The sequence below is a fragment of the Mustelus asterias genome, chromosome 14, assembly GCF_964213995.1.
Source record: "Mustelus asterias chromosome 14, sMusAst1.hap1.1, whole genome shotgun sequence".
Taxonomy (NCBI): domain Eukaryota; kingdom Metazoa; phylum Chordata; class Chondrichthyes; order Carcharhiniformes; family Triakidae; genus Mustelus; species Mustelus asterias.
In genome coordinates, this window is record NC_135814.1 from 45573093 (window position 1) to 45594064 (window position 20972).

Sequence of the window (20972 nt, forward strand, 5' to 3'; positions counted from 1 at the left end):
GCCATAAAGTTGTACTGTTTTAATAAAATCTTTTGAAAAAAAGGGTAAGTACATATTTGACACTAATCATTTCTGCCCTAGCATCAAGTTGATCTTGCTATGTAGCAGCATGTAAGGGTATCTTGAGCATTGAAAGTCATGAATTTGGTCATGTAAATGCAAACTTGATTAACAGGGAGCTCTTTTAATCTTGACTAACTCATAAACATCTATTGAAAGCCAATGTGGACACTACAGACCTCAAAAGACGTATGCTGCAAATAAAAGTACTGCACCGGATTTCCAAAAAGTCATGGAGATATTGAACTGACTCACAATCCCAAGCTGCATTTAGAACTAAAAGATCCTGCTACTGCAGTCTTAGTTAATTGCTTCCTTAAGAAGAATACAAAAAAAGTCCTTAGGTTTGAATTGGAATCATATTCATAGTTGTGCATATTAATTACCCATGGTGAAAAGTATAATAATGTCTGGTAGAAATAGCAGTGATAGGAGAAAAAGAACTCAAACATCCTCACTGTACGCTTTATATAGGGTGTCAACTTCTGCCATGTGTATCACTGAGGAAGGTGAATATATGCTTTTAAAATCAGTATGTGTAATCAGAAAGATCTGTGTAATGAAAAGAAAATTTACCAAGTATATGCAAGCCAACATTTGGAAATTACTGTCTTGACCCAAACTTGCCACTAGTTGTTTTAGGGATATAAAATTAGAAGTAAAAAACCATAAACCAAAATTAGGAGGCCAAGAAAAGAAAAGTTAAAGACGAATGCAGAATTATAGTGAAAGAAGCAAAAGGCTGTTTAAAATAGAATCTTACAATCTGGAAGCACCAAATTAATAAAAAACACAAGCATCTAGATACCAAAAACATCATTTGTACCTTGAATGCTAAAAAACAAACTTGAGCAAAAAACTTCAGTGAATGCAATGATCACATTTATTTATAAATGCATATAGCAAATGGCAGTGAAACTAGCCACAGAATGGGAATGGAAAAATAAGTATCCAGTTTACTGAGAAATGCATATTCTTTGAAATTACAAAACTTCTTTTAAAACAAAATGTGACTTATTTTCATTTAGAATTATTCATCTATTGTATGACACCTGGATTTTAAACAATTTCAATACAGGACACTGCTTTCAGAAATGACAGCAATCCTTGCTCATATGGCATTTCCATATTTACACCAATGAAAGCAAATTTACAAGGGGAAATGGAATACATAATTTGAAGGCTCATTATTTTAGTTAACCAAAAAGGGTATATATTTAAAATGTCTGTACAAACCAAGAGTAGGACTTTATTCACAAAAGTTTCACATTTCATTGGCCCACTCATTCTCCAATTATTTTCTTCCACCTCAAACCTTTCATCACATGGCCCACACCTCCACCAAGTTACAAGAGCTACACATAAGAAATCTAACATCTAGACAGAGTTAAAAGACTCTCCCCATCGAATTTCCTTTGCAGTTCCTTCTACGATTTTCTTGTTAAAAAGCACATTCCGAATTCCTTCCTTAAGATTACATTCACATTGTCTCCACTAGATATCTTTTACATCGATGATCACTTACAATCAATCTCTCAGAAAGAGAGTAAAAAGAAGTTTTTTTTAAAATTTTGCCTTCCAAGTGTTAAACCCAGGAGTCTGGGGATCCTGGGTACTGGTCTGCTCTGTAAGGCGGCCGTGTAGTGGAATACAAGTCTACATAGTTGGTTGACGTTTTAAGTCCATGTTGTGATGTATAATCAGTGGCTGTTGGATAATGCATTTGGTCATCAAAATAGGGGTCTTCATAACTGTGCGGAGACTGCATATACATTCTATATGCATCGTAATTTCTCCTGCTTGATTCTTCTGGGGCATAGTACATCTGTGGATGCTGTAATAAAATATTAAAATTAATAAAGCAGAGTTAACAGACTGCCATGATTTAGGTGCTAGTATATCATCAATATATATTTAATGTTGCCAAATAAGATACAAATCTTTTTAAAAAATGGAATAAATGCCGATGTTGGTTTCATAATATGCCTGTTATATATGAAGTTTGTTATATGGGGTGAATCATCCAGCAACTGTGATTTTCTGTTTTTACTTGTTGATCTAAACTACATTTTGTTTTTAGTAAATGATGTCCAGTTAGTAAACAACTTTTGTGACCAAAGCAATTTACAAATTTGTTGCCAGGAATACTCATGGTCAATACAATATTTGATTAGGGTTGCGAAAGAAATTTCATTCATTTAATAGATTTAAGATGCATTCCTGTGTTTAATACACAAAATCTAATTCCCACTTAATCCCGACTTTGTTGCTCATTGCTTGATTCTACAGGTGTTAATTGCCAAGTAGTTGTCCACAAAATGTAGGATAAGCCCAACCCGCCTAATTATCCACCCATCAGTCTACTCTTGATCAAAGGCAAAGTGAATTGAAGGAGTCATCGACGGTGCTATCAAGAGACACTTACACAACCTGCTCACTGATGCTCAGTTTGGGTTCCACCAGACCCACTCAGTTCCTGACTTCATTACAGCCTTAGTGCCAACATCATCAGAAGAGCTGAATTCTAGAGGTGAGGTGAGAGTGACTGCCCTTGACATCAAGGAGCATTTGACCGAATGCGGCATAAAGAAGCCCTAGCACATAAAGTCAATGGGAATTAGGGGAAAAGTCTTCACTGCTTGCAGTTAAACCTAGCACAAATGAAAATGATTGTGGTTGTTGGAGGCCAATCATGTCAGTCCCAGGACACTGCTGCAAGAATTCCTCAGGGTGGTGTCCTAGGCCATCTTCAGCTGCTTCATTAATGACCCTCCCTCCAACAAAAGGTCAGAAGTGGGGATGTTCGCACCATGTTCAGCATCATTTGCGACTCCTCAGATACTGTAAACAGTTTGTGTCAATGTGCAGCAATGCCTGGATGATATTCAGTCTTGGGCTGAGGTAACATTTGCACCACACAAGAGCCAGATAATGACCACCTCCAACAAGAGAGAATCTAACCATCTACCCTTGTTGGTGTTGGACCCGAGGGAATGGACTACAGTAAGTTCAGAAGGAGACAGGTTGGAGTGGGAGAGTGGAGCAGAGAAATTAAGACAACCAATGTCATGCAGACAATTCTCAGTGAAACAATCAATAGCAGACAAAAGGCCCGAGGACATGTGCAGTTAGAGGAATTGTGGAGATGGGTGGAAGAATCCATTGAATTGGGGTGGTGGGTGAGTGAGGAACACATATTCCCCTTACCTCCACCTCCCCTGTCAGCATGCCGCAGGGAATATTCCCTCCGTGACACCCTGGTCCACCCTGTGTGGACTATCCTGCCAGTGGGACAGGACATTGTGTTGGCGGTGTCTGGGACATTATCGGTTAGGTATGATTCCATAAGTATGACTATGTCAGACTGTTGCTGGGCTCGCCTGCAAGACAGCTCTCGCAGTTTTGACACTCGCCGCCAGATGTTAGTAAGGAAGACTTTGCTGGGTTGACAGGGCTGGGTTTGCTGTTGTCGTTTCTGGTGTCTCGGTTGATGCTGGGTGGTCTATTCAGTTGTTACATCATTATGTAAAGATGCCTTATGCTGACTTGATTTAATCTGTTCCTAGTTGTTGCTTTGTGTTTTTACTTGCTGTGGAATAAAGCACTTGAACAACTGTTATGTCTCACCTCACCAAATGTTTCTTGCTCCACATTTGAAAAGACTGACCAAGAACGTGAAAGATAGAAATGTTTCAGGTCCCAAAGGGTATTTTTGCTATATGGCTCTAAGCCCAATTTACACTACCATACAAATATAAAGGGATTCTGACTGCTTACAGGAGTAAGCAGTGCCAGTAAGTTCAAAAAAGTACACAAGGAAGACCTGAATTTGTAACAACTGCATAAATTAAAATTTTAACTAATTTACAAGGGAGAGTGAAGCTGCAGAAGCAGTTATATTTGATTGCAGATGCTAAATTAAATTAAGACTAAACAATGGGCAGTCTCAATTATTTTCATTCACCAAACCAGAGGAAAACAAAGCTATGTAGAAAAAAATGTTGAAATTAAGGCACTTGACTGTTGGAAAATGAAGCTTGCATTCAACATCTTGTCACAAATTTCGAGATTAGATGTACAAAACTTAAGTCCGATATTGTGATAACGAATACTTTCCAGCAAATTTACTCCTGAACCTAACCTCCTACTGCAGGAATAGAATATTTACATTTCTTGCAATTCTGAACATTAATTGTTTCCATTGATCAATTCATTTCAAATATTTACTGAGATATGAACTGAAACTGCATAATCTCATTTCGTAAAAGACTCATTTGTATCAGTTGACCCCAAATTAACAGGTGCAAAGGTCAGTGTGCTCTCAAGGTTTATGAAATGTTCAGGCATAACTTTTTCTCTTCGAGGTATTCAATACTTACATGAAGTCGTCTAGATTCCTCTCTTGCTGGTGAAGAATAGGAACCAATGTAAATAGGTGAAGGCTTACTGGAACCTACAAAAAAAAATTGCAATTAACATGGATAAGGGATACATTACACTTGCAATTACTCCGCTCAGAATATGGGTTAAAAAAATAAACCACGGAAATGTAAGGCACTAGAAAAGAAAAGATGCAATGCCATATTAAATTTCAATTAAGAATTTGTCATTTCAGGTGCAAGTAGTTTAATAATGGTAAGTCTAATAATGATTGGACAGTAATAATGTTATTACTTGAATTAGGGCCACAAGTTCAGTAGTGTTGTACATCGAAGTTGAAACGGTGCAGGAAAGAGAGTGTAAATCTGAATACAAAATGCTGGAGAAAATTGAATTATGTAGGATTTTGTACATGTGACAAAGCCTAATAAAAGGTTTCCTGCCAAGTGCTGTCAAAATAAACACTCCAGTAAAATACCACCTATACACGAGTTTTAATTTTCTGAATCATGGATGCCTAACTAAAATATAGGTCTTCAACACACAGTTTACTTGGAAAATCCTTTTGCAAAACAAATAGCAGAGATACATCTACATCACAATGTTAGCATCGGTGTGAAGTGGTTTTGGTTTGCATCAAAGCTAAAATGTAGTGTATATCTGAAGTCAAGGAAGTGAGTCTCAGGTTGGTAACACACAATGGGGCTCTAAGGTGCAGGACTATGTGCTGAGGGATGAACTAAAACTTGGGGCAGCTGCTGAAAAGCCACTATAAGGGACAGTCTAGGGCCATCCTGCCATAGTAGGCAGATAGGCTCGAACATATATAAAACCCCTTGGGCTATATGTCTGACATGAAATATATATTGTAAATATAACCTGTAATCGTAAGAGTAGAAAGGCACCTCAGAGGGCCACATGCCAAAACAAGAAATGCCAAACAATCATAGGCTAGTTAGTCTTACATAAGTGATGGGCAAATTAGTAGAATCAATTCTGAGAGATAGGATTAGCTACCACGTAGAAAGGCATGCACTGGTCAGGTTTTCCAAGCCGGGAATTGAACCCAGGTCCCTGGAGCTTTGAAACAGCAGTGCTAACCGCTGTGCTACCGTGCCGCCCCATTATATTGCAACTACTCTAATTTGCAGAAAACAGTACAAAACATAAAAGTAAACTTTGATTTTTAAAGTTTGCTGACCAAATGCTGACCTGTTGAGAAAAGTTCCAATTTAAAAAATGACACATTTAATACTTCAAAAAATACCTTGACTTCAGAAATAAACTGTCATTGCTTCATTTCTTACCTATAGTTAAATCTGTATGTGTCATATTGTCTCCTTGGCTGTTGTAATATTGCATAGGTGTCTTTGTCTTCTCATAGTTAGAGCGTTGATCCTTGATTCCCAAGAGCGCTGGTGAAGAGGTTGTGCTCGCCACTGTGAACAAGAAATTGTGTTCACACCAAATCAAAAATTAAAATTCAAAGAAAGTCTTGCATTTACTCAGCACCTTTTACAACCTCAAGGCACCTTGAGTACTTTACAATCAATGAACTTTTTTTGTAGTAAGTACAGTAGCCAAATTGCTCACAGCAAAATTCCACAAACAGAAATGTGATGATAATCAGATAACCCATTTTTAAAAATCAAAAACATTTGTTGAGGGATAACTTTGGCAGGTACTGTAGGAGCTGGAAAAGATTCTGGAAATGCTCAGGTCAGACAGTTTCTGTGGAGAGAAGGTAGGGTTAATGCTTCATCTTCCTTGATGTTACAGATGAACAGAAAAGACAATCGTAAAGGGTGGGAAGAAAACAAAAGGTATGAGATTAAGGTGAAGGGCCCTCCATTAATTAGAGCAACTCTGCCATTGTTGGGACTAATGAAGCTGCTGGCCAGGCAGATTGGCTGGCAGTTCCAGAGGGCAGGGCTTCCTAATCAATGAGGGATGGAAATCCCACTCAGCCCTCTTTAGTTTGCCCTGCAGCACCTAATGGCTGCAGAGCAGATCAAAGTGGACCATGGTCAACCAGCCAAGGTGGCTTTCTGTGGTGGCATGCTGTCTACCCCTTTCCTGGCCCCACCTTCTGCGTACTGTTTACATCCCTGCACATAACCTTGCCTTCTACGCACTGTTTATATTCCCGTTCCTGGACTCGCCTTCACCATGCTGTTTATATTCCCATTCCTGGACTCGCCTTCACCGTGCTGTTTATATTCCCGTTCCTGGTTTAGCCTTCTCCGCAATTTTTATAGTTCCACTCCTGTTCTTCGTATTCTCCGCTGTTGATATCCCTGCTCTTGGTCTCCTCTTCTATGTGCTGTTTATATTCCCTGTTCCTGATCTCACCTTTTCTGCACTTTTAATATCTTCGCACTTGGTCCCGCCTTCCCTGCACTGCTTATATTCCTGTTCCTGGTCTTGTCTTCGCCGTGCTGTTTACATTCCCGTTCCTGGTTTAGCCTTTTCCACAATGTTTATAGTTCCACTTCTGTTCTTTGTATTCTCCACACTGTTTATATTCCCTGTTCCTGGTCTCGCCTTCTCTGCACTGCTTATATTCTCTACTGCTGATCTCATCATCGCTGAGCTGTATAATCCCTGCTCCATGGCCTTGCCCTTCCCCATCTGTCATCTTTGCCGGACCTACAACCTTCCAAGATATCAGTGCTCATCTTATTCTGGGCTCTTCAGGAATCCTGTTTTTAAATCGCATAATACTAGCAGCTGTGCCTTCAACTACCAAGGCTTTGAGTTCTGAATTCTCTCACTAAAATACTCTCTTCTCTCTCCTTCATTAAGAAGCTCTGTAAAACCTCTCTCTGACCAGGTTTTTGGCCATCAGCCCCAATGTCTTACGCGGTTTAGTGCCAGATTTTGTTCATAACGCTCCTGTAAAATCCCTTGGGGCATGTTAAAAGTGTTTTCTGAATGCAACTTGATCTGCTGAGTGTTTCCAGCAGTTTGCTTGTATCATTCTGATACATGATGTATCAAGTATCATGATGTATCATGCATGAGGAGAGATTGACTAGGTTAGGATTGTTTTCGCTGGAGTTTAGACGAATGAGGGGGGATCTCACAGAGACTAATAAAATTCTAACAGGACTAAACAGGGTGGATGCAAGGAAGATGTTCCCGCTGGTGGGGGAGTCCAGAACCAGGGGTCACAGTCTGAGGATTCTGGGCAGACCATTTAAGACGGAGATGAGAAGACATTTCTTCACCCAGAGTGGTGAACCTGTGGAATTCATTACCACAGGAAGTAGTTGATGCCAAAACATTGAATGTATTCGAGAGATGGCTAGATATAGCTCTTGGGGCGAATGGGATCAAAGGTTATGTGGAGAAAACAGGATTAGGCTATTGAGTTGGACGATCAGCCATGATCGTGATGAATGGCGGAGCAGACTCGAAGGGCCAAATGGCCTCTTCCTGCTCCTATCTTCTATGTTTCTATCCATATATATTATTAATATATTGCATTAATGATGGGTATCTTGAGCATGAACAGTAATGGAAGAGATATTTAATAATAGAGATTGAAAAGAAGTTGAAGGTAGATAAATCCCTGGGACCTGATGAAGTGTATCCCAGGACATTGTGGGAGGCTATGGAGGAAATTACGGGTCCCCTAGCCGAGATATTTGAATCATCGATAGTCACGGGTGAGGTGCCTGAAGATCGGAGAGTGGCAAATGTTGTGCCTTTGTTTAAAAAGGGCTGCAGGGAAAAGTCTAGGAACTACAGGCCAGTGAGCCTCACATCTGTGGTGGGTAAGTGTTGGAAGGTATTTTGAGAGACAGGATCTACAGGCATTTAGAGATGCAAGGACTGATTAGGGACAGTTAGCATGGCTTTGAGTGGAAAATCATGTCTCACAAATTTGATTGAGTTTTTCGAAGGGGAACCAAGAAGGTAAATGAGGGCAGTGCAGTTGATGTTGTCTACATGGATTTTAGCAAGGCCTTTGACAAGGTACTGCATGAAAGGTTGTTGCATAAGGTTAAATCTCACGGGAACCAGGGTGAGGTATCTAAATGGGTACAAAACTGGCTTCTTGACAGAATGTGCAGATGCCGGCGTTGGACTGGGGTAAGCACAGTAAGAAATCTCACAACACCAGGTTAAAGTCCAACAGGTTTATTTGGCAGCGCTAGCTTTCGGAGCCTCAAGCTCCTTCTTCGGGTGAGTGAGGACTTGTGTTCACAAACAGGGCATATAAAGACACCAACTCAATTTACAAGATAATAGTTGGAATGCGAGTCTTTACAGGTAATCAAGTCTTAAAGATACAGACAATGTGAGTGGAGAGAGGGTTAAGCACAGCTTAAAGAGATGTGTATTGTCTCCAGCCAGGGCAGTGAGTGAGATTTTGCAAGTCCAGGCAAGTCGTGGGGGTTACAAATAGTGTGACATGAACCCAAGATCCTGGTTGAGGTCCTCATGTGTGCGGAACTTGGCTATCAGTCTCTGCTCAGCGATTCTGCGTTGTTGTGTGTCGTGAAGGCAGCCTTGGAGAACGCTTACCCGAAGATCAGAGGCTGAATGCCCGTGACTGCTGAAGTGTTCCCCGACTGGAAAGGAACACTTCTGCCTGGTGATTGCTGAGCGGTGTTCATTCATTCGTTGTCATAGCATCTGCATGGTCTCCCCAATGTACCATGCCTCGGGACATCCTTTCCTACAGCGTATCAGGTAGACAACATTGGCTGAGTCGCAAGAGTATGTACCGTGTACCTGGTGGATGGTGTTCTCACATGAGATGATGGCATCTGTGTCGACGATCCGGCACGTCTTGCAGAGGTTGCTGTGGCAGGGTTGTGTGATGTCATGGTCACTGGTTTGAAGGCTGGGTAGTTTGCTGCGGACAATGGTCTGTTTGAGGTTGTGCAGTTGTTTGAAGGCAAGAAGTGGGGGTGTGGGGATGGCCTTGGTGAGATGTTCGTCTTCATCGATGACATGTTGAAGGCTCCGGTGAAGATGTCGTAGCCTCTCTGCTCCGGGGAAGTACTGGACGACGAAGGGTACTCTGTCTGCCGTGTCCCGTGTTTGTCTTCTGAGAAGGTCAGTGCGGTTTTGCACTGTGGCACTTCGGAACTGTCGATCGATTAGTCCAACGCCATATCCTGTTCTTATGAGGGCATCTTTCAGCGTCTGTAGGTGTCTGTTGCGATCCTCCTCATCTGAGCAGATCCTGTGTATATGGAGGGCTTGTCCATAGGGGTTGGCTTCTTTAATGTGTTTAGGGTGGAAGCCGGCGAAGTGGAGCATCGTGAGGTTATCTGTGGGCTTGCGGTAAAGTGAAGTGCTGAGGTGACTGTCCTTGATGGAGATGCGTGTGTCCAAGAATGCAACCGATTCCGGAGAGTAGTCCATGGTGAGTCTGATGGTGGCATGGAACTTGTTGATGTCATCATATAGTTGTTTCAGACTCGCATTCCAACCATTTATATGCCCTGTTTGTGAACACAAGTCCTCACTCACCTGAAGGAGGAGCTTGAGGCTCTGAAAGCTGGTGCTGTCAAATAAACCTGTTGGACTTTAACCTAGTGTTGTGAGACTTTTTACTGTTCTTGACAGAAGCCAGAGGGTGGTTGTAGACAGTTGAGGCCTGTGACCAGCGGTGTGCCTCAGGGATCAGTGCTGGGTGCACTGTTATTTGTCATTTATATTAATGATTTGGATGAGAATATAGAAGGCATGGTTAGTAAGTTTGCAGATGACACCAAGATTGGTGGCATAGTGGACAGTGAAGAAAGTTATCTCTGATTGTAACGGGATCTTGATCAATTGGGCCAGTGGGCTGACAAATGGCAGATGGAGTTTAATTTAGACAAATGCGAGGTGATGCATTTTGGTAGATTGAACCAGGGCAGGACTTACTCAGTTAATGGTAGGGCACTGGGGAGAGTTACAGAACAAAGAGATCTAGGGGTACATGTTCATAGCTCCTTGAAAGTGGAGTCACAGGTGGGCAGAGTGGTGAAGAAGGCATTTGGCATGGTTTCATCGGTCAGAACATTGAATACAGGAGTTGGGACGTCTTGTTGAAGTTGTACAAGACATTGGTAAGGCCACATTTGGAATACTGTGTGCAGTTCTGGTCACCCTTTAATAGAAAGGATATTATTAAACTAGAAAGAGTGCAGAAAAGATTTACCGAGACTTGATGGTTTGAGTTATAAGGAGAGGCATGATAGACTGGGACTTTTTTCTCTGGAGCGTAGGAGGCTGAGGGGTGATCTTAGAGGTCTATAAAATAATGAGGGGCACAGATCAGCTAGATAATCAATATCTTTCCCAAAGGTAGGGGAGTCTAAAACTAGACGGCATAGGTTTAAGGTGAGAGGGGAGAGATACAAAAGTGTCCAGTGGGGCAATGTTTTCACACAGAGGGTGGTATCTAGAACAAGCTGTCAGAGGTAGTAGTAGAAGCAGGTATAATTTTGTCTTTTAAAAAGCATTTAGATAGTTACGTGGATAAGATGGGTATAGAGGGATTTGGGCCAAATGTGGGCAATTGGGATTAGCTTAGGGGTTTAAAAAAAGGGTGGCATGGACAAGTTGGGCCAAAGGGGCTGTTTCCATGCTGTAAACCTCTATGACTCTGTAACAAGCTTGGATTTTCTCAGTTCAATTTACCCTAAAACGTACACCTGCTTCAATGTTTATATCGGTGGCAACTTGCTTTGAATTTTCCTGACAATTTCTTCAGAATATACGTGAACATAAAAATTGATGCAAGAAAGAAAAGTAGAAATCAGCATGAATAATCAGAAGTTGAGGGAAATGCATAATATTAAAAGGCATTTCATAAGAAAAACTCTCTCTTAAATGCAACAGATGTTGATACCACCATAAATACAATATCAAAATATAGAAAATACAGTGTAAACCTCAGCGAGGGAAAGAAATACCAAAAAGAATGCCTTTGGGTTTTGCTGTGCCTTAAATTTAAGCAAATTCTAATGGACACAAATGCAGGAAGCTGATGTCACTATTGTTTTGCACAATGATGCAGTCATGAACTAAGAGGCAGTTTGACAGATGTAACTACGGAGTGGTGCAAATGAGGGAGCAAATTTGTACATACTGGTGCTTTGGCACAATAGCAACATAAAGTTACATGCAAATTTCCTCAGAAAAAAAATTCTACTCTGGCATCGTTAACACCAAGAATTGCCAGAAAATTTCTGCCTGATTGTATTCCAGGCATTGTTAACTTGTATATAGATTTGAACATTATTACTGCACTAAATTGAAATGCAAAAGTTTAACAATGAATGGACAGTTATTGGACAAAATCAAATTGAAAAAAAAAAATCAGCATTAGCACAGATAAACCAGGGGACTATTAAGCAAAATTTGCATTACATTCTGTAGTTTAGACCCACATTTAAACATTTATGTTCCAGCACACTAATGATAAATATTCACATGGAATTTACAGTTCTTGTCCAAGGTAACACAAATATTTACAAGGAAGAAAAGGTTTCTTGAACAAAATAAAACCACTTAATAATTGTATAATTATGCACTACTAAAACTTGCATTGCTAAAACTATTTCTCCGAGCATTAACATATGCTGTAATAGCAAGATCAGAAACAGTACAATCACAATAATAATGCACCTTTAACCCAAAAAGTCAATTGACTTCTTTGTTCTTTTTGAAGTGTTAGTTAACAAAATTAATACACAGTATGTACAGAATACAATACTGGATTCCTTACTTGTAATCACATATATTGCATAGAATATATGTCACAGAAACTGGGCCCAACTGTTTCACTCCAGCCACCTCCCATCTTTTCTCATCTAAATTGATCACCGTAATCATCTATTCCTTTCTCCTTCATAAGCTTGACTTCTCCTTAAATGCATCAATGCTATTCACTTCAACTACTTATGGTATTGAGCTCCCCATCCCACTTTTTGGATAAAGAAGTTTCTTTTAAACTCCCCCATTTGGATTTCTTGGTGACTACCATACATTGATAGCCTCTAGTTATGCTCTTCCAACAAAAAGAAAGATTCTCTCTCTTTTATCTATCAAACCTTCCATAATTTTAAAGACCTCTATTAGGTCACCCCTCAGCCATTTTATTTCCAAAAAAGCCAGCAATATTTCCCTGATATGTGCGCTCATGTACTTCTGGTACCATCCTTGCAAATCTCCTCTGCACCCTCTCTATAGGGACATAATGGTAATGTCACTGGACTGGTAATCCAGCGGCCCTGACTATTCCTCTGTGGACAGAGGTTCAAATCCCACCACGGTAGCTGGTGGAACTTAAAATAAATTAATAAAATCTGGAATTGAAAGCTAGTCTCAGTAATAGTGACCATTAAAATGATCATTTATTGTCATAAAACCCACTTGGTTCACTAATGCCCTAATATAGGAAATCTACCATCTTTACCTCATCTGGCCCACATGCAACTCTAGATCTGCAACATATGGTTAAACCTTAACTTTCCTCTGAAATGGCTTAGTAATGATGTGGAGATGCTGGCGTTGGACTGGGGTAAACACAGTAAGTCGTCTCACAACACCAGGTTAAAGTCCAACAGGTTTACTGGGTAGCAAACGCCACTAGCTTTTGGAGCGTGCTTTCGGATGCTCTCTCCACTCACATTGTCTGTACCTTTAAGACTTGATTAGCTGTAAAGACTCGCATTCCAATCATTGTTCTGTAAATTGAGTTTGTGTCTCCGTATGCCCTGTTTGTGAGCAGATCTCCCACTCCACCTGACGAAGGAGCAGCACGCTCCGAAAGCTAGTGGCGTTTGCTACCAAATAAACCTGTTGGACTTTAATCTGGTGTTGTTAGACTTCTTACATAGCTTAGTAAGCCATTTAGTTCAAGTGCAATTTGCCAGCGACACCCACATCCCCTGAAATAAATACATTCTCTTTATATTATATGGCGAGAAGAAGAGCAGGCAGTACTCCAAGGGTGGTCTGACCAAGGTTTGATACCAGTTTAGCACAACATCTCCATTTTCAATTCTATCCTTCTAAAAATATAGTCCAGTGCTTTGCTTGCACTAAACAAATGGCCTTGCAAACGTGTGGCACATCTTTTTGTGATTAATGCACCTGTATTATGAGATCTCTTTGTTCCCCTCTCCTCCTAGACTTGCACCCTCCTAGTGATAAGAGACCTCCCTATTCTTCCAACCAAAGTGTAATGCCTGCAAGTTTTATTAATATCCTCTTGTATTTTGTTACGGTCCGTAATAACTGCCACTCTCTCCACCCCAAAATTTAGTGTTGATTCCGAAGTCGGAATCATTAGTGTAAATATAAATTGCACATAGTTGTTGTGTGATGTAGCTTCACTAGGTTAACACATCTATTATAAAATACATCCATTACTTTTAGAGCTAATGGAGCATCAATTGGAATTACAACATTTAATTTATTTAGATAGCTATAAATGGCTCACCAGATTGAAGAACAGGTGACATATTCTGATTGGTTGTTGATAAGGATGGGTGGGATGTGGAGAATTTATGTCTGTCACGTTCCAGAGTAGAAATTGGTGTAATGAAATGGCTCTGATTCCAACCATCCTGCAAACATAAAAAATAATGTGAGGAGAAGTACAAGGATTAGAATATTGATTTCCTATAAAACAACTGTGCATTGGGACTTACCTTTTTATAAATGCTGCGAAGATCACGATATTGCCACAGTGTGTTTAATACTTGAGCTGCTGCTTTAACTACTTTCAGCGAATACCTTAATGAAATACAAAACTAAGCATAAATATTAAAATCAGTCAATTCAGCCTATCAAACAGTACAATATTAATCCAATTCAGTCAAGTGTCATTCCAGAGTAAAAATTCAGTACGGTAACGCAGTATGTGACTATCAGAAAATTGCTTCAGGGACCATACAGTCCATTCTGTTCCTATTTCCAGTTCAATATTTTACTTCTGTCTTGCCATTTTAAGTCTCTGCCTCACCTCTCTGATGGTCCTACCCCTGGTCTCCTACACTTTCCAATGAAGTTTAACAGAGTGGTGACCATTCCTTCGCTGTAACTGGGTCAAAATCTTGTCACTTTTTCCCCTAACAGAACTGTGGGTGTACCTACACCATGGGGACTGCAGTAGTTCGAGAAGGCAGCTCACCATCACCTTCTCAAGAGTAATTGGGGATGGGCAATAAAATGCTGGCCTGAGCAGTGGGACTCACATCTTGTGAAGGAAGAAAAAAAAAGTGGCAACTCTTTGAAAGTCACCCCAGGTGCAAATCCAAATGGCCTCCTTCTGTGCTATATATTTCTAAGAGAGAGATTATTAAAAATTGAATCGTAGCATCTGGTAATTTATGGGTCACTAATGTGAATTTCCTATCTTAGCTCCTTTGTTCTGCTCTTTCCCTGTCCCACACACTCACATTTTTCTCTTTTATTCATATATTAATCCACTTCCCTTTCAAAATCTTACTAGTTTTAGTTTTGCCACTATTTCTGGTAGAACCTTAACATCCTTCTCTACATATAACAATTTCTGCCAACCTCCAAGTTATAAAAAATACAGTGAAGCACAAAAAGTACAGTGAAGCACTGGAAAGTTTCAGAAAAGACATACATAGATGTTATGAGAACGGAAAAGATGCATATGGAACAATGGGATCTGGGGCCAGAGTGGGAAGAGGTTGGCACAGACCAAATGCATCAAATGGCTTGTGCATCTATAATGTAGAGGTTCAGCATCAACATGGTGAATACATATTTGCTTTGACAGGTTCAGTTAGGATGATGATGTCTCATGAGGAAACTGCATTCAAAAATGCATTGCTTCTGGAACTCAAAGGAATTGCCATCCTTGCAGGAGACTATAGAAAACAAAAACTAATTTGAATTCTTAATCTGACTCGATAGCAAAGAAATGCAGGGAACAATTGTTATAAAGTTTAGTATATTTCCTCCAGAAATCTAGCTTTAATAAAGCAATTTGAATAATCATAGAAATCATAGAAACCCTACAGTACAGAAAGAGGCCATTCGGCCCATCGAGTCTGCACCGACCACAATCCCACGCAGGCCCTACCCCCATATCCCTACATATTTTACCCACTAATCCCTCTAACCTACGCATCCCAGGACACTAAGGGGCAATTTTAGCATGGCCAATCAACCTAACCCACACATCTTTGGACTGTGGGAGGAAACCGGAGCACCCAGAGGAAACCCACGCAGACACGAGGAGAATGTGCAAACTCCACACAGACAGTGACCCAAGCCGGGAATCGAACCCAGGTCCCTGGAGCTGTGAAGCAGCAGTGCTAACCACTGTGCTACCGTGCCGCCCCCTCTGGCAGATTAGTCGTATTTATAATAGTAGGATGAGCACATGGAGGGCTGAAATAACCAGAGAAAAGTGAATTTCAGTGTGGTGCAATAAGATGAAGCTTGTGCTAGTTAAGAGAAGAGCCTCCCCCTGCTAATTTTCTTCAATACAAAATATTCCCAGTCAGTGGAGCTATGCACCATTGGGGACACATTAGCCATTCACATCAGTTGAGAAAGAAATGATTGCATGACAAATGTAGCGATATGTTCAGCTGCAGGATGTAGAGACATCCACACATACCAAGTGACTGCAGCTAATAGCTCCATTAACCCCAGGTAAATCTGCAATTCTACATTCTTTTGAAAGACAGACCAGGTCAAGGATGGGCTAAAGAATTATGTTCATGTGAAGATGTTCCTTAACTATTTCTGAAAACAGTAAATGCCTGGACAGTTTTCCTGATTTTTTTCTTGGATCACATCATCTGCCTGTCCACTAATAAATGGTAGCCCCTGAACCAAGTACTCAATCAACGACACCCAAATTTGTGAAAACCCCAAAACTAATATGTCATCCTAAATTAAAGACATTTTTTGCTGCATTCTTGATAGCTATTTTCTTTGTCCAGTACACCGGGTGGGCTGGCAAAGATTTTGAGACGACTGTGTTAATTTTAAGCCTTTCGTGACAAACAAACCTGTCTAACACCAGAGTGTTGGCTTTTGGATGATAGGGAACTCATTTATAACCTTGAAACTTTTCGATTTGTGTTTTGCTACTCCTTTGCCTTAGGGCCGACAGCCCTAAAAATCACCTGTCCTGGTTGCTGGGTCATGTGTGTTTGGCAAGAGCTCCACTGTAGGATTTGGTACCATCATTCCAAAGATGACAATGGAAATGGTCAGGGCTATCTTCACCTTTTTGCAGCAGAATCGTATCAAGTGCTCGCAGGCCAATAGGTTAAAAACAGACAGGGTACTAAACAACTTTGACCAAAAGACATTGAAAAAGGGGGCAAAAAAATCTCGGGCCACATGAAGGCATTTCCTATTAATGATAGAAGACCAAGAACAGTGCCTAATTTCTAGCACTGATTTGCAACACACAGCCTTGATGTGCAAAACATACATTGAGAATGATGCAAAATACAATATTTATCACATTATGTTTCCCAGTTGAATACTTGCCTTTCGCCCTTTCCCCTTGTAATATTTACAAGTTTCTCGACTCCTCCAACATCAGCTAATGCTTTGGCATTCTCCATGTTCTTAATGGTAACCTCATGTAAAGCACAACAAACAGCAGCAACTGTGTCATCAGAAAGCATCATCAGCGTTGAACCCCCTGGAAGACGATGTACAAGATCTCGCATTGCATACTTGCCTGGAGAATAAGTTAATACAGAATCATTATACAATATTGGTGCTATGTGGTTCTTTCCATTGTAGACATGTCACCCTTCAGAACAAACAAAAGCAAACTAAAGTGTTAAAGAAGCTACAGACCAGTGAGTCTCACGTCAGTGGTAGGGAAACTATTAGAGAACCTCTGAAGGAGAGCATCTATCTCCACTTGGAGAGGCAAAGCTTGATCAGGGATAGTCAGCATGGCTTCATCAGACGGAGGTAATGTCTAATAAATTTGATCGAATTTTTGAGGAGGTGGGTAGACGAGGGTAGTGCAGTTGATGTAGCTTAAATGGATTTCAGCAAAGCCTTTGATAAGGTCCCACATGGGAGGCTTGTAAAGAAGGTAAATTCTCATGGGATACAGGGTAATTTGATGAAGTGGATTCAAAATTGGCTCAGTTGTAGGAGACAGAGGGTGATGACATGAGACTGCTTTAGTGACTGGAGGCCAGTGTTCAGTGGCGTACCACAGGGATCTGGATTGGGTCCCCTATTATTCGTCATTTATATAAATGATATTGATGACTATGTGGAGATAGGATTAGTAAGTTTGCAGATGACACCAGTACTCAGCAGGTCAGGCATCAGTGGAGCGAAGCACAGTCAATGTTTCAGTTTTTTGATCCTTTATCAGAACAGATCTGTAACAAATGTGTGGTCATCCAGAATAGATCCAAGTATAGAGCAAGGTGCTTTTGAAATGCTGAAAAGCTAGGAACAGTGGAGGCCCAGATACACATTGTTAAAATGCCATGAACAGGTGCAGAAAATAATCAACAGGACAATGGAATGCCAATCTTTATATCTACAGGAATGGAATACAAGGGAGTAGAAGCTATCCTACAGCTATACAGAGCCAATGGTTACTTCACACTTGGAGTACTGAAAGTAGTTCTGAACACAGTCTTTAGGAAGGTTATTTGGCCTCTGAGAGAGTGCAGTGTAGGTTTATCGGAATGACACATGAACTCAGGGTTAAATTGAGAGGACAGATTACAGAAACAGGGGCGAAATTCCCCACAATTTAGAAACTTCAACCAAATCACCCTTTAAGCCTAAGCTATTCAAAGGGAATTGATAGTATATGTAGAGAGAAATTATTTTCACTAGTTGGGGAATCTAGGACTTCTGTGGAAATTATTCTGATAAAGCAGTTAAGGTACAGGGATTAGGATTTGTGATGCCGTAAATGAATATTCTTGTCAAAGTACCCACTGTTCTTGCATATTATGCGAGAAGAACTTAAGAGTTATAAAGAAGTAAAGTCAAACTACTGGAAAAGGCATATAATTTTTGTTATCAACTAGCAACACCATGGGAAGTAATTATTTACAAAAAAAAAGCCATTTACTTCATGTGAAAAGATTTTGGTCATCTCCCAATGCGATTTCAGAGATTTTAAATCTAATCCTAAGAATTAATTAAAAAACAATTAAGGGTATGCATTTGAAACAGTAATCTCCTTACAAATCCTGACTGACCTATCGTATATTTTCTGCGGTTTTGTTTTTACTAAGAATTTAACGTTCATTAAATAAACAATCTTGAGGTGTAGTGTAAAAACCACAGCTGGAAATTTGTTCTCAGAGGTTCACAATTCACCTCGTTGTCCGATCCAGTGTGAGGCCCTCTACAGGGCATCAGTGAGCAGGACAAGAAATAGTGAGGTTCTTCAATCAATCAGACTGAAAAACACTCAGATGTAGATACAGCAGAACTCTCACCACTATTCTTTTTGCAAACTCTGGACCCAAGCCTTTTTGACTTGCGAAACATTGTTTAATTGTCACATACCTATAAGCTCTTTATTTCGTACATCAAGGGCCATGTTCCGCAAGGCAGTTGCAACAGAGCAAACAACCCGATCATTGTCCATCCTCAGAAGTTCCACAAGGATTGGAAGGCCTTTCTCTTTTCTGACTGCGGCGCGTATATATGCTGCCCACTGACATCAGGAGGGGGAAAAAAATAAAAGTTACTTGATTCAGAACTTGAGAACTTCGGACTGAAGCATTATTAAAAAATCCGTCCATCCACGTGTCTTTAAGCATCAAAGCTTTTTTCGCCCACCACAGCCACTTTTAAGTACAAAATATCTAAGGTGTCAGAGCCACTTTCTAATCTCCCATTTAGCTTTCTGAAAAAAACCCTCCAATTATTATGCATTGTTGTACAGAATCATAGAATCCTACAGTGCAGGAGGCCATCCGGCCCATCGAGTCTGTACCGACCACAGTCACACCCAGGTCCTTTCCCCATAACCCCATGCATTTACCCTAGCTAGTTCTCCTGACACTAAGGGGCAATTTAGCATGGCCAATCCACCTAACCCGCACATCTTTGGACTGTGGAAGGAAACCGGAGCACCCAGAGGAAACCCACGCAGACACGGGGGGAATATGCAAACTCCAGAGTCAGTGACCCCAAGCCAGGAATCGAACCCGGGTCCCTGGTGCTGTGAGGCAGCAGTGTTAACCATGTGCCACTGTTCTGCCCACAGTGTTGTGATATGCTTCAAGATATTGGGTCAAAAACATTAATGCAAGAGAAGTTCTTGCTCACCTCAGCTCATGAAGCAGAGTTAATCAATGAAGGTTCTTATTCAACTCAGATCCCACGGTAATTTTGGTATTAGTAGTTGGATAATCAAAAATCAAGGGATGGAGCAAGATTTTTGAGAACAGGTTGGTAGCTCAGGACCATAAGTAGTTCCTCAACTCTTAATGGAGCATACTAATTACATGCAATTTTTGCTCATCTTCAAAAATCTAATCAAATTGTTAATTTTACTCTTACTTAATCCTTTCATTTGTAGCTCTATGGAATGGCAAGCTTTCACAAAGTACTGTTTAGCAGTTCTACACAATAGGTGATACTCCTGGTTTAAATAACATGTGCGGTTGTGCGCATTAGAAGCCAGCAAAAGGCACAGGGTCCAACAATCTCAGGTCTCTATCCTTGCAAGGTGTGAAATATATTTGCAGTACAATTTTAACAGCTGTTGTAGCCTTTCCTGTATCCTTTCTGGCCTTTACTTGGTAGTCTGCTTCCAAAAGTAATCCATATGAAAGGGTTTATAGAGTTCCTACCTGTTGACGAGCATATGGATAACTTTAAAGGATCAGAAAGATGACCAAACCAATGGTTTTGACAGAATAGCTGACATTCTGTCCCCTTTTGAGCACTTCAGACCCTCATGAAGATCAGCTCATCCAAAGTGCCAAGAAGTTATGCTGTTAATCGTTGGACTGATGACATAGATTCATATCAAGTTCTGACTGACTATTATATTGAATCATTATATTTGCCCTCTGCAGGCAAAAGGAACATGTCCACACATTGGCCCTTCTTTAAATTAAACAAAGGCACGGGGGGACAATAGTTCCCTAGTGCATTCTCCAGCAATGTCTCAAATAGAACCCGTTTCTCATTTAGTATGAACTGTCACTCCCTTTGAAATTTGATATTCTTATGTTTGTCCCAATAAGTGCAAGATGGCATGTCTCTTTTTTCAGCAATACTTATACTGAATTGTTATCTACAAGCACCACAATCAGCTCATTGCATCACTTTGTGAAACTTAATGAGAGAAGGTGTAATTGTAGGAAATGAGCCTTTTTATACCTTTTGTATTTTTTTTATACTTGTGCTTGTTGCAACTTTCTTTTTATGAGCATTTTGTGTGAATTCCTGGTACGTGATGGGCTGATTCTGAATACATGCCCAGGACATAGGACATGTTTGGACACCTCTCTCGGCCGTCTTTATCCTCATTTACATTCTCTTTGTCCTTTTACAGCCCCCCT

The 20972-nt window shown here is 40.5% G+C and overlaps 1 protein-coding gene across 4 annotated transcripts in view; it reads right to left on the reverse strand.

Annotated features, from left to right (window-relative positions):
• Positions 1-20972, reverse strand: part of pkp4 (plakophilin 4) — a 153508-nt gene continuing 132536 nt past the window's right edge. For all 4 annotated transcript variants that reach the window (XM_078228320.1, XM_078228321.1, XM_078228317.1 and 1 more), the window contains exons 16-22: positions 18961-19111; positions 16945-17140; positions 14109-14193; positions 13898-14024; positions 5748-5879; positions 4440-4513; positions 1-1894 (exon numbers count right to left, since the gene is read on the reverse strand). In XM_078228320.1, the coding sequence (XP_078084446.1) occupies positions 1646-1894; positions 4440-4513; positions 5748-5879; positions 13898-14024; positions 14109-14193; positions 16945-17140; positions 18961-19111 (1014 nt within the window). In that variant the 3' untranslated portion in view covers positions 1-1645. The remainder of the gene's footprint in view (positions 1895-4439; positions 4514-5747; positions 5880-13897; positions 14025-14108; positions 14194-16944; positions 17141-18960; positions 19112-20972) is intronic.